The sequence below is a fragment of the Euleptes europaea genome, chromosome 18, assembly GCF_029931775.1.
Source record: "Euleptes europaea isolate rEulEur1 chromosome 18, rEulEur1.hap1, whole genome shotgun sequence".
Taxonomy (NCBI): domain Eukaryota; kingdom Metazoa; phylum Chordata; class Lepidosauria; order Squamata; family Sphaerodactylidae; genus Euleptes; species Euleptes europaea.
In genome coordinates, this window is record NC_079329.1 from 15,920,693 (window position 1) to 15,935,629 (window position 14,937).

The 14,937-nt window shown below is 40.4% G+C and overlaps 1 protein-coding gene across 1 annotated transcript; it reads left to right on the top strand.

Annotated features, from left to right (window-relative positions):
• The first annotated feature begins 2,325 nt into the window (after positions 1-2,325).
• On the top strand, positions 2,326-14,006 carry LOC130490487 (vomeronasal type-2 receptor 26-like). Its single transcript, XM_056864314.1, has 7 exons — positions 2,326-2,543; positions 4,078-4,369; positions 8,254-9,114; positions 9,283-9,291; positions 10,690-10,917; positions 12,306-12,432; positions 13,105-14,006. Exons 1-7 carry the CDS (start codon positions 2,326-2,328, stop codon positions 14,004-14,006), a joined length of 2,637 nt encoding a protein of 878 aa, XP_056720292.1.
• The last annotated feature ends 931 nt before the right edge of the window (positions 14,007-14,937 follow it).

The window sequence follows — 14,937 nt, forward strand, 5'->3', positions numbered from 1 at the left end:
GCAGCAGCACTTCTCCTCCACAGGTTCAACAAGAGGATTTGGATGCTGCTTCCAATGGAGCTGAGAGGCAAGCCAGCAGTGTTCATCTTGGACACTGGAGCTGGCCAATGAGGTGGTATGCTATACATCTCACTACATTGTCAACATCTCTGCACCAACCCGCTCTTCCATTTTGTTGTGTAGTAGTAGCCAGTTGTTTTAGGGCTGAGTAGGATGCTACCCTCGTCAGTCCATATTGGTCGGTATCAACGAGTTTATTTACTTGCTTTGCAATGTGAGACCCAGGAGACCTTCCAATTCAATAGATTCAAAAAACACTTCCAGCAAGAACACTTTGGGTTAAAGAGATACCGTATTTTTCAATCTATAAGACGCCCCCATGTTAAGACGATCCCTATTTTTTTGAACCCAAAATTAAGAAAAAAATAGGGGCAAAGTTTTAAAGAATAAAACGTAGTCTTATACATGGAAAAATATGGTACTATACACTTAATTTTGTAGAGCGTCTTGAGATGTTACTTAGAGGGCAAAGTAGGCATCACCCATCCACCTCACAGGGTGTCTGTTGTGGGGAGGGGAAGGGAAAGTGATTGTAAGCCAGTTTGAGTTTCCCTTAAGTGATAGAGAAAGTTGGCATGTAAAAACCAACTCTTCTTCATCATGCGGTCAGTCTCTTAGGAACACTGGGTGAGCTGGGACAAATACCCCCTTGTCTCACAGACTCAAAGCTAAATGACTTAGCAAGGAAAGGGCGATTTAGAAAGACAATCCTCAGCACAGTTAATCTGTTGTAGTAAAACACCATGGCTAGATATAGTATATTACATCATACTAGTCCACACAACTATGTGAGGTATCTTCATACAGTGCAAGATGTGTGCTTCCAGTGTCGGGAGTCTTCATCTGGAAGAAAAGCTTCTCTTGCTGGAGGAAGTCTCTCTGGGCTGGAGAAAAGACTCTGAATTTAGATGAGTAGAATTATAGTATACAATTAAAGATGAATGAGCTTGGAGCTGTGCTGCCTATCCCTCTATGGTTCTTAGGCAGTGCAATGGTATCTCAGATGCTTAGCCCAATTTGATCATATCCACCTTGGGGGTGGGGGGTGGTATTAAATGACATTTGTTTTTGTGTTTTCCTGTGGCAATCTTTTAATATTAATAAATGAGTAAATATTAATTTCAGCCACAAAGACTTTGTCCTCCCTCTTTATTTACTGCGCACAATTAAAGTATTCGTGTTTTCCATTTCAGTGTGTTTTGCATGTATGAGAGAGAAGTGTGCACAGCATTGGGGCCCATGAATATTTCACTAAATAGTTGGCTTATTCAGATATTCCTCCAAGTTATGAAAGCATCCAGCATTCATAATCTGGAGTATTTCAAACACAGAGGGGGCAGTCCTAAGGCACTCCCAAGGGCAGAGATGCCTTTAGGCAGCTTCCAAACCCATTTCAGCCCAGGAATGCCCCTTTTCGCTGTGGTGGAGCTACGCCACAAAAAAAACCCGGCAGGGCCCCATGAAACTCAATAGGCGAGTTTCATTGGTTTTCTAGGTGGGAGGCGGTGTGGCTGCACCCAGACGTGACTAGGGTAGCCAGGTCCCTCTTCACCACCGGTGGAGATTTTTGGGGCAGAGCCTGAGGAGGGCAGGGTTTGGGGAAGGGAGGGACTTCAATGCCTTGGAGTCCAATTGCCAAAACGGCCATTTTCTCCAGGTGAACTGACCTCTATCGGCTGGAGATCAGTTGTAATAGCAGGAGATCTCCAGCTAGTACCTAGCTAGATCTCTAGCTAGTACTCCAGCAAGTACCTAGCAACCCTAGCTATGACCTAACTCCCCTTTCCCCCGCCTGCCACCAGGAATGGTCTGCCCTTGTTCTATTTTGCTTGGTTTCTGTCATTGCAATGACATGGATATATTATTTCTGTCCAGAAATCAACAGCAGACTTTTGCAGCAATACCACAGTGACTATAGAACTGGGAAATGAGTTCCATTATAATTACCAAAAGGGCTGTAATTAATTCTGCTGCTCGCTAAATCCCCTGTCAAACCCATTTAGCTAATAACAAGAATAATAACAAAAGCTGTGAGGTATGGTATAAATATACCCACCATGTTATTCAGAACAAGGGTAAGGGACTAGGTCCAGGAAGCACCCTGTCAGGACATTGTCTGATACTTCGTCTTTTTAATTTAAGGAGTCAAGACTGTTAGCTTGAAGGAAGATGGATGTCAGGCTCTTCTAATTATAGAGGCCCTGATGTTAGCACTGCTGGTGCACATAGAGGAACTGGTGTCTACAGGGAAGTTTTGAGCTCAAGATGTGGGTGTTAGTGGTGTGGCTATTTATGCTGCAGCCTCACATTATGTGCGAGGCTCACGTTGTTCGGTGTGGGATCCGAGATCCCCAGCCTACAGTGTTTGACTATTATCAGTCAGGAGATCACTTCATTGGTGGCATTGCTACTCAGTCTTACATCCTCGCAAGCTCGACGGAGTTCCATCAACCCCCCTCTCAGGAAAAGAATGAAGAACGCCTGTAAGGTTTCTCCCCCCATAATAAGTTTTGAAAAAGTACTCTTAATTAACAAGTTATACAATAATATTCTAAGATATGCCTTTTTAAAAATCATTAATAAAATGTTATTTTAAAAATGTTTTACAATGTTTTTTTATCTTCCCTTTATTAACAAAACTTCGGTGTAGTAATAACTACATAAAAATATCTGCAACATTATGAAATTATAATTCTTTCATATGGTGAAAGTATGTATAACTTTTGATTTCTTTTGCCTTATTATGAATCCTTTCTCTTCTGAAGTATGTGATAGAAACTGGTTTCTTTAAGGGGAGGGCATATTTAGATAATTAAATTAACAAGATGTTTTTCTGTACTACAATATTGTTATTTTACATTCCTGACTCTTTATTTTTATTTTCCCTGTTGGGAAAAACTGAGATAAGAGTTCCACACTGCCTTCCCTACAGGGTAGAGATGTTCTTATAGAAATAGTATCTTTACAGCCCATTCACATGTTTCTGATTTGTATTATGTTGTAAATTGTAGTATACACTTCTTTGAATATATGTCTTCTTGTGATAGCATATCATAGGAGAGCTGTGAATTAGTGTATTTATATTTATTTATTTATTTATTTATTTATTTATTTCATTTAAACCCTACCTTTCTCTCCAATTGGGACCCAAGGAGTCTTACATAACTCTCTTATTCAAGTTTATCCTCACAACAATTCTGTGATGTAGAAGAGACAGAGAGTGTGTGGCTGGCCCAAGGTCACCCAGCAAACTTCCATGCTTGTCTTACTTGTGAATATCCATTTCTGGCGCATTCCTGGGGTGTGCAAAGCTCCATAAGAGCTGGCATGACCCTGCACCAGCATAGGTGCCAATTACACCAGTGCAGAAGGAAATATGCCAGCGTCCAGGAGCCACAGAGCTTCGTTGGCCCCTGCTGCCAGTGCAGCCTCGCTGGCAGGGATTTCCGGGAAGGGAAAGCCCATGCCGATGTTGTGGGGGGGGGGGACATTCCCGGGGTATTCAAAGGGTTGGAGCTGATGTTAGTCAGCTTCCTGGCCTCTTTTGCCTTGTGAACACCCCCTTGAGTGGCAGTGGAGCTGCGCCACCTTTTTTGGTGGCACAGCCTCACTGTTCGCTATGGGTCATTTCCCCCTTTCCCCCTTTTTTACATTTTAAAAAGGCCTTTTCCCCTGTGCGGTGGCTGGCAAGCCTCTGAGGAGGCGGCACATCTACCCCGCTCCTGGCTGCTGTGGATAACCCCCCCCCACTTAGGAATGGGATGCCCATGATTGCCACATACAATATAGGAGTCCTGAAACACCCTAAAAGGTTTTTTTAAAAGTTTTTTATTCTAGCATAAACTTTCATGGACTAATAGTGGCTTCATCAGATGCATAACACAATGCAGATAAAATATGATCATTCTCTGCTATAGTAAATAATAATAGTACTAAGCTGAATACGGCTGATACACTGGAAATAATGTTATGAATAAGAAAATATACTTTTGAAACAAAATGCCAATCTCATTCTAGTCTTGTGACAAAGAATTATCAGCATGTCTTGGCCTTGGTATTCGCTATAAAGGAGATCAATGAAAATCCCAAGATTTTGCCCAATATCACTCTGGGATTCCATATCTATGACAGCTGCTTCTATGCCAGTAGGATTTATCAAGTCACACTGCAGCTCATTTCTACAAGGAGAAGATCTATTCCTAACTACAAATGTGATATCCAGGACAATCTAATTGCAGTCATTGGGGGATGTCGCTCTGAAACCTCCTCTAAGATAGCAAATGTTTTGGGCATCTACAACATTCCACAGGTAGGATGCATTGGTGGACTATGGACATTTATGAGCTCTTCTCACTTGCATTTTTTCCTCATATATAACTTTGAAGTTTAGAGACAAACATATTATGTAAACAAGCAGACTTGAAGTCATACAGATTTTCAACCTGGTCTGAATTTGACTGTCACTCAAATTTCAACCATTATCCATGTTAATCATCTAATGAGTGGCAGCCATGTTTGATTCTTACATCAAAAATAAACAGGAGTCTGGTGACATTGTAAAACATATTATTTCATAAATTTTATGGACTAGATCTACATCAGTGCAGTGGTCCCTATGTTGGCATATATTTACATAAGGAAAAAGGTAAAAATATAAATTGTAGGCAATTAAATGCAAAGGATATAGTCTGTAACATTTTATAAGCAATACAAAAATGTATGTAAGAAAGGAGAAGAAGAGTAACGACATAGAGTTATATCCCGGTATTCCACTATGAAAACTGAAGAGGCTTCCTTTAGTACAAGAAGACTGAAGTAGTTCTTCCTCTAGTCTAGACCAAGAGGATATTTATTGGATAAAGGTTCCTTGTGTTAGAAGAAGGGTATACGGGATCATATTTTGTAATTGGCTTACTGACTGATTGATATATATATATATATATATATATATATATATATATATATATATACTTGTAATTCACCTTGGGTTCCAGCCAGAAGGGTGGACTATAAAGTCATCTTCATCATCATCATTATCATCACCTGAGTAGAGGGTTTGGATATAACCCCCTGTTCTCACAATGGAGAGATGTAAACAGTAGGTCATCTACAAATTTCTCTTAGGACCAGGATCTGATGTCATAATAAATCCATTCACCTTTAGTATACCACAAATAATTTGTGATGGTTAATATTCAAGTAAAAAATGAACGAAATAACCTTCTCGATTGGCATAAGCAATCCAATGTCAAACGAGGTTATACATTTCAGAAAGGCCTCGATCTGTTTCACAGTTCCAGTGTAAGACTAAGCAAAAGGAACTGAAGATAGGCAGAGGACTTTTCTCTCTGCAGTAAATCACTTGCTCTCCTCGATTAGGTTGGTACCATAAGGCTATTGCTCTGGATGAAGGCTAATGTCATAGCATGTAGTCAGTCATGAGTGTATATGGCCAGAAGTCCTATCATGTTAGTAGAATTTCTATCTATCGTTGTTGAATCAAGGCTAATTTCATAGTAGATGAAGCTACAATATTTTATATGGTCATAATCTGAAACAAAGCGGATTGGAGTAAAAGGGAGAAGAAATCCTCTTTGTCCACCAAAAAGGCTATGGTGGGGATCATGGGACCTGCTTGAACAAAAACCATAGAGCAATAGGAGCAGATTTAGAAAATAAAATAAAATAAAGCAGGCTTCATCTGTCCCCAAGCTTTTGTATTGTTTACACCATTATTTGTCTTCAGATCCAGAGGGCATCTGTTAACCAGTGCTATTGGACTTTGATTTTGGCTTAAGCCAAAATAAATGTATGCATTAAACAGTCCTATGCATGATATCAATTGTCTAAGCCTATTGATTTCAAGGGTGCAACTCTGCTTAGGCTGGAATTGATAGTCAGCCATCCTCTTTTACACAGTGGCCAACCAGTTGCCTGAAGCATCAGCAAACAAAGCATGGAAGCCAAGGCCTCACTACTGTGATGCCTCCTAGCATTAATATTCAAATTTACTGCCTCTGATCACAAATGTTAAAATGTCCATAGCAGAAGACCAAGAAAACACCAGCTGGTTAAGTATTCTTTTTTAAAAAAATTTTTATTAGTTTTTTATAATAAATCCAAAACAAAAAATATATACATAATAAAAGAAAAGAAATAAAAGAAAAGAAATAAAAGAAAAAATAATACATACATATATAGAGCGTAAGTTTCTGTTAATACATTATTATACATATAAGGATATATATTACGCCCTAATTCAAAATCCCACCTCCCACCACAGTGCCCATTACCCATGGACCTCCGATGGAGTGTGGTGACTAAAAGAAAAATCACATTATTATACTTTGATTAAAATCACATTGTACTTTAATTCGTTAACTATATTTTTAAAATCCGTTTTTGCCAATTTATCCCAATATGCAGCGGCCTTTGACCATATAATTTTAAATTCCTCCATATCTTTACCATGTAAAGATGCTGTAATTTTGGCCATCCGCATATACATCCATAATTTTTCTCTCCACTCTCTAATTGAAGGTTTATTTGTTTGCTTCCACTTTTTAGCAATTGTAATCCTTGCTGCTGCAAAGCTATATTGACATATGACTCTATCACCTTTATCCAATTCTTTTTTTGGAATACCCAATAAACAAAAAGCGGGATCTCTCTTAATTTTTACTTTGATCAAATTATTAGTCTCATTCATAACTAATTGCCAAAATCTCCTATTTTTTTTTACAAAAGCACCAAATATGCATAAATGTACCTGTATCAGTACCACATTTCCAGCAAAGCGCTTTATCATCTTTTTTTCATTTTACTTAATAAGACCGGAGTTATGTACCATCTATAAAACATTTTATATAAATTTTCTCTTATTTCATTTGAAATAGTAAACCTAAATTCATTTTTCCACAGCTTTTCCCAAATCTCCAAATCAATATTATAACCTAGATCTCTCATCCATTTCAACATGACCGGTTTGATCCTTTCTTGTTCTAAATTCAATTCTATAAGTACTTTATAAATCCTTCCGATCAATCCTTTATTACCTTTTAGTAATATTGTCTCAAAATTAGATTTGGTATGGTTAAATCCCAACCTATTATCTTTAATAAAATCATCATTTAATTTATAATACATAAACCAATCTTTTATTTGAAGTTCTTCACGTGTTTTCAATATCCATGTCCCATCTCTATAATCTATCAATTCTCTATCATTGTCACAGTCCAAATTTAAATGTGCACCTCTTCGCATAAATGCTTCTATAGGATTTATCCACCCGGGAGTTTTACTTTCTAAAGCATCTTTATATTTATTCCATATTTGTAATAAATTTTTCCTAATAATATGAAAATTAAATTCTTTATTCACTTTCTGTTTCTCATACCATAAATAAGCATGCCACCCAAATCGCAACTTATATCCTTCTAATTCTAATAACTTTGGATTCTCCAAGAGAATCCAATCCTTAATCCAGGTGAAGCATGCCGCTTGATAATACATTTTTAAATCCGGTAGTCCCAGTCCTCCCGTCTCCTTTAGTTCTATTAAATTATTATATGCAATCCTATGTCTTTCTTTACCCCAAAGAAATCTCATAACATCTTTTTTCCAATCTTCAAATATCTGTACCCCAGTCACTATTGGTAAATTTTGAAACAAAAAAAGCATTTTGGGTAATAACATCATTTTAATTACTGATATTCTTCCCCAGAGTGATAAAGGGACTTTTTCCCAACTTATCAAATCTTTTTTTATTTGTTGCCATTGATTTACATAATTGTCCTGGAATAAATTAAGATTATTATTCGATAACCATATACCCAAATATTTGACTTTATGTTCAATGTTGAGTCCCGACTTTTTGATTAATATTTGTTGTTGTGGAAGAGTCATATTTTTAACCAAAATTTTTGTTTTTGCCTTATTAATTTTAAAACCTGAAAGCTTTCCATAAACCTCCAAAATTTTATTCCATCTGTCAAACTGTTCAATCAGATCAATCAAAAAACATTCTAAATCATCCGCATAGGCTTTAAGTTTATAGTGATTTCTCCCCTGCTTAAGTATTCTTAAAGAGATGCACACACATAAAGATTGTGAGGTATGTTTTACACGTGCTTTGCTAAACCACCTTGCTTAGAAAAATCATTCTGTCTCCTTATCTCCTGAATAAACCTTTAGCTTGTGTATGGATTTGCTTCAGGGATGACTGATAAAACACATGGATTTTCCATCTATGGGATAGTCCCAAAGGAAGCCCTCCAGTACCTAGGGATAGTCCAGTTGCTTCTTCATTTCAATTGGATGTGGACGGGGTTCATTGCTGACAATAATGAAAATGCAGAAAGATTTGTGCGTAAAATGCTTTTAGTGTTTCTCCAGAGGGGGATCTGCCTTGCCTTCATGCAGATATATCCTGACTTAGGGTTTGAAAGTGCTGTTGTAGATATGGTCAAATGGATGGAAGAAACATATGAGAAAGTCATGAACAGTGCAGCCAACGCAGTAATATTTTATGGAGAGTCTGGCTCAATGATAGTTTTGAGAAATTTGCTCTGTGTGCCAGAAATGGAAGAAACAGTCCCAAAGCCAAAATGTAAGGTGTGGATTCTGACAGCTCAAATAGATTTGATATTATCTGACTACCAGAGAAGTTTGGATATACAATTCATCCATGGAGCCCTGTCCTTTGCAATTCATTCCAGTGAACCGCAAGGGTTTGAAGAATTTGTTGGGAGCAGAAACCCACTGAAAGCTAAAGAAGATGGTTTTATCAAGGACTTCTGGAGATACAACTTTGACTGTGAATTTCTCAACGAAGTTCCGGGTGAGGGGAAGGGGTATATTTGCACTGGGGCAGAGAAGTTGGAGCGCCTTCCTGGGGCTTTTTTTGAAATGAGGATGACAGGATATAGCTACAACATCTACAATGCTGTCCATGCTGTGGCCCATGCAGTACATGCTATGTATCTGTTCAAATCCAAAAGCGAATCAGTGATTTCAGGAGAGAAAAGGAACCATCTATATCTGCAGCCCTGGCAGGTAATGGCAGGAATCCTCTGACCTGACAGTCAGTTTTGTATATTATTGGCAGTTGTGGGGGGGATACTAAAGTATTAGTGCTCTTGTAAACAGTACCAGTAATATCTGAAGTAATATTATTTTATAATAGTAATTGGATCCGTATTTATTTCCATAATGATCTCTAAGCTGTGGCAAGTAGCATATGAAAAGGTCTTGGGAGTGTATCGTAGTAGGAAAAGATGCTTTTATGACAGTACAACAATGAATTCCCTACCAAACATTTGTGCATTTACCTTTTGACATTCCTCAGCAATAAATGAAATTGTGCATTTCTGCTTTCTCTTTGATGGTCCCTAAATGTCTTCATCTATATGGGATACATTATGTACAGCTTTGTAGCTATTTCTGATTCAGTTTCAACCTCTTCTGCTTCCAAAGATTCTAAAGATTGATGTTTTCTCTCATCCTCTCCCTCCACCGTTTTCAGCATAATCCAAAATGAGCACAAACATAAACAATGGTGCTGATATTAATGGTGTGCAAGGTTTGTGAAACCCCATAAAGAAACACTGACCTCCATACCTCTCTGGATCCTTTTCTGGGTCTGAGGAATACAAATGGAGGCAGATGGTAAATCAGCTTGGTAGGTAACATTAATAGGTTGGATCCAACCACCTTTTCTATTGATGAAAACAAAGATGTTTGACCACCAAGTAAGCTGTGGGACTGTCACAGACAACAGACAAGTGAGGTGGGGACTATGCTATGGAGGGATATTTGTCAAGATTTAATGAAAACACTGGCTAGATCCAACCCATATTCAAGGTTTTGAGCCTCACTAACAGCCCATTCCTCAAATGCACCAGCTGCCCGACCCAAAGGCCTTAGGAGGCCGACGAAGGCCCCCGCCGGCAGAAGGGCCCACACTGCCAGCACCCAGAAGGCACACACCGGCGTTAGTGGCCCCAGCGCCTGCGTGCAGGCTCAGACACAGGTCCCTTGCCACCGCCGCAGCAGCACTGGGCCCGGACACTGCCGCAGCCTTCTGCCAGCATCCAGCCACCAACACAGGCCGTGGCGGCGACCCGAGAGGCGTTCCGGAATCCTGGGTGGCTTTCCCGGGGTGTAACGGCATCGGGCGAGGGGCAGGGCCGACGTCCATAGATTGCAGGAAGGCTTCAAACCGGAACCAAACAGTAAGGAGGGGTATAAATATGTTAATGAATAAATAATTTACTCAGAAATGTGGTAAGACAAGGGTAGGCTCCACCCCTTTACATTATCATCTGCATAAATTCATGATCATGCAAAGTATGGCCAGACTGTAATTGGTAACTGGTTTGCAAATATTTGTTAACAGAACCATTACTTTTCCAGCATATATATGAGAATTTGATATGAGACTTCAAAAAAAATGGAAATGGTTACCCAATTATCAGAGAAGGTTGACTTGTTTTTAATATTAAAATTATGCTGTGTCTATGATAAAATGAATAATATACCCATTAAGGGCATACATCCAGTTGGAAAGTGTACTTCCTAGAGTTGTTATTTTTCCAACAAACAAATTTGCTGTTTTCCTTTGCAATGTAGCTCCATCCGTTTCTGAAACGCGTCTCCTTTAACAACAGTGCTGGAGACAAGGTTTCCTTTGATGAGAATGGGGAATTAGAAGGAGGATTTGATGTTATCAACTGGGTCACCTTCCCAAACCAATCTTTTGTTAGAGTGAAAATTGGCAAAATGGAATTCTGGGCTCCTCCAGACCAAGTGCTCACCATCACTGATGAAGCCATTGTGTGGCACAAAGGATGTAACCAGGTAGGACTTGAATGAATAATGCCTCTGAGAGAGATTCTCATTTGAAATGTGCATCACTGAGTAATGGAAAAGGTATCAAAATCTCTGTAGGACAAGACTCTTCTCATGTATGGAAGGCTGCATTATAGAAGATACAGCAAAAAATCTGTGTTTCTCTCATAGTGTGTTTAAGTTAGGAAATAGTGGACTGTATGGTCAGGTTGTAATAATTAAGAGTGATGGGACACGTGGCTAGAATGTATGTATGTGTGGAGGGATCTTCATTGCCAACGATCTTTAATCACATCTTAGTCAAACATACAGCTAACAAACAGCACTGAGATCAACTGTAAGTATCCTATATTAGCAGAAGAGAAATGAATGTACCTCCCACACATGTTCCAGAGAGCATAAAGCACAGAAATTGGGCTGGCACTGGTAACAACCCCACCAAAACCCACCAATCTCAGCACAATGTAACATGACATTCCCAACAAAGGCAAAGGTTGAAGTAAACAAGCCCATGCCAGCATAGCCACTCCCTCTATAATAACCCCCCCTTCGCGCCTGTCAGAATGACTTCACAGATGCAGGGTTGAGTCCCCTGCTGCAATCCTGTTCTCTTTGACGAGTCACCTACATGCCTCTGCAGGACAAATAACGGAAGCAGTCTTACAATGGGGTAGGGGTTCTTCTCAGGAGTGCATTGTTAGACTTGCCAACTGCCCAGTGGGTGCGGGCAAAAGCCTGCCAATCCATTGGGCTGCCTGCCGCCCCTCCACTGGGAGGAAGAGGGCCTGTGGAGGGGGCCCCCACAATCGGCATGAGCATGACGTGTTGATGGCACTTCTGGGTTTACCCTGAAGCCACATAGACTCTCTAATAGACACCCCCTCAAGGCTCTTACAGATCACCAGGGGAGAGTTGATCCAAGCCTCTGAGGGAAGGCCAACTAAATTTCTCTTTTTAGTAAAAGTCAGATAGTCAAAAATGGGCAGCAAAGACTCAACTTTACTGGTTATTAGCTCTTACGACATTTTGTTGTTGTTGTTGAAATACAAGGTGACTCAATACAAGGTAAGAGCAGAAATGAACAGTGAAGGAATGTTTAAAAAGAATTCAGTAGAATAAAAGATCAATTTTCTTTGTCAAAACAGAGTAAAGCCATCTTCCTTTCAAGCTGTGTATCGTATTCATACCTGATGGATGGCGGAGGATCTATTTTTTGGCTTAAAGGAGGCTGATCAGAGCAAAGTGTTTCAAATCAAAATGACACATTTGACAAATTATTTTACATCTCTGTGTGCCAAGTTTAGTAAACTAGCTATAGTTTATAGCATAATATGTTTTACACGAAAGGATTCCAGGAACAGGCATGTTGAGATTCACCTCTTTCATTGGTGGATTAGGTACAGCCCCTTTCTATGTGCAACGAAAAATGCCATCCTGGCTACAGAAAGAAAATAAAGGAAGGGGAACCATTCTGCTGCTATGATTGTATCCCATGCCCAGAAGGGAAGATATCAGACAAAGGTGGTAAGTATCCAAGTGCACATCATGATCCACAGATTTGCTGTAATCCAGAGAAACATCCATACATGATCCATGCCCATCTTGAAAGCGCTGGGTGAATTCTAACATCATTTTTTAATTTCAATACAAGGGGCTCTGCCCCTGTTTGTTTCATCAGCTTCAGGATGATGGACTCACATTATCAAAAAGGAAGGGAATTGGACCACCCTGATACAGTTTAGGTCCCCAAGATCACTCTGGTATTTGCAATGGAATCAAAAGTTTACTCGCAAGAGGCCAGGAAAGGGCAGGCAGCATATGAGATTGGTAATAAATCTAATTTTAACCTACAGCTTTCCAACAAAAGAGGATTGCTCTTGTTGGCCTTTATCCAATACTGCTGCAGCTCTTTGAGTGGGAGATGGAACTGCTCATTCAGTATTCAAACAACTGTTATATATCCCGAGCACAGCAAGCTATGTGGTTGGCAAGTGGATTGAGCAGGGGCAGAGCCCCTAATTTACTAAATTAACATCACAGAATATCATTACAGAATTATCCGTGTGAGGAGAACACCTATAGCTTACCTGTGACATAAATCATTGTTGTCATTTTATTATGGAAGCATCAGCTTTCTCAAGAGAGTTTACAAAAGGGTGCTTTCGTTTGATTGAAACTGGCTCTTTTCCATTTCAGACATGGCCGACTGCTTTCAGTGCCCAGAGGACTGTTATCCTAATGCGGACCAGAGTTTCTGTTTTCAAAAAGTTGTAAGCTTCCTCTCCTGCGAAGAAAGTTTAGGTGTCAGTTTAGCCGTTGGTGCTCTTTCATTTTCTTTCATCACAGTGCTGGTATTAGGAACATTTGTGAAGCACCACGAGACTCCCATCGTCAAAGCCAACAACCGGAGCCTCACCTACACTCTTCTCATCTCCCTCCTGCTTTGCTTCCTTTGTGCTTTGCTATTCATCGGCCCACCAGGGGATGTGATATGTCTCCTCCGACAAACCTCCTTTGGCATCATCTTCTCGATCGCTGTTTCTTCTCTGCTGGCAAAAACCATCACTGTGGTTCTGGCTTTCATGTCTACCAAGCCAGGAAGTAATCTGAGAAAGTGGGTGGGGAAAAGACTGGCCAACTCCATTGTTGTTTTCTGTTCTCTTATTCAAGTAGGCCTCTGTACAGTGTGGCTGGTAATCTCTCCCCCATTCCCAGAAACTGATATGCATTCAGTGACTGAAGAAATTATACTGGAATGTAATGAGGCATCACCTACCATGTTTTACTCAGTCCTGGGCTACATGGGCTTCCTGGCCATTGTTAGCTTCACTGTAGCTATTCTTGCCAGGAAATTGCCTGACAGTTTTAATGAAGCCAAATGTATCACTTTCAGTATGTTGGTCTTTTGTAGTGTTTGGCTGTGCTTTGTTCCAACCTACTTGAGCACAAAAGGGAAATACATGGTAGCTGTGGAGATCTTCTCTATCTTAGCATCCAGTGCTGGGCTACTGAGCTGCATCTTTGTTCCTAAATTATACATCATTGTTTTGAGACCTGAGCTCAACATCAAGGAACAGCTAATAAGCAGAAAAGCTTGAATATGAACACTGCTCATCCTTTCCCAACACAGTTGGTTTACATACTATCTTAAAGAAGAGTTGGTTTTTACATTCCGAATTCCTCTACATTTAAGGAATCTCAAAGTGGCTTACAATCGCCTTCCCTTCCTCTCCCCACAACAGACACCTAGTGAGGTAGGTGGGCTGAGAGAGTTCTGAGAGAACTGTAACTAGCCCAAGGTCCCCCAGCAGGCTTCATGTGGAAGAGTTGGGAATCAAACCCAGTTCTCCAGATTAGAGTCCACTGCTCTTAACCACTACACTGTCTCCTTCTAGCTGTGAAATGTTGATGTTCTTGCATGTGTACCCTAATAGTAGGGCACTGGGGCACATGACTATTTCACTCAATAGTTGGCTTATTCAGATAAGTTATGGAAGCATCCTCCATTCGTAATCTGGAGTATTTCAAACACTATCAGAGAGGGCAGTTCTGGGGCACTCCCAAGGGCAAAGATGCCTTTAGGCAGCTTCCACATCCATTACAGCCCAGGAATGCTGCTTTTCGCTGCAGTTGAGCTACGCCAACAAAATAGCTGGCATGGCCCCGTGAAACTCAATAGGTGAATTTCATGGGTTTTCTAGCTGGGAAGCCTCTCAGGCGGCGGTGTGGCTTCACCCAGTGACTTGGGTTGCCAGGTCCCTCTTCACCACCAGTGGGAGATTTTGGGGGCAAAGCCTGAGGAGGGCAGGGTTTGGGGGAAGGGAGGGACTTCAATGCCATAGAGTCCAATTGCCAAAACAGCCATTTTCTCCAGGTGAACTGATCTCTATCAGCTGGAGATCAGTTGTAATAGCAGGAGATCTCCAGCTAGTACCTAGCTAGATCTCCAGCTAGTACTCCAGCAAGTACCTAGCAACCTTAGCTATGACCTAACTCCCCCCCCCCTGCCCCAGGCATGGGCTGCCCTTG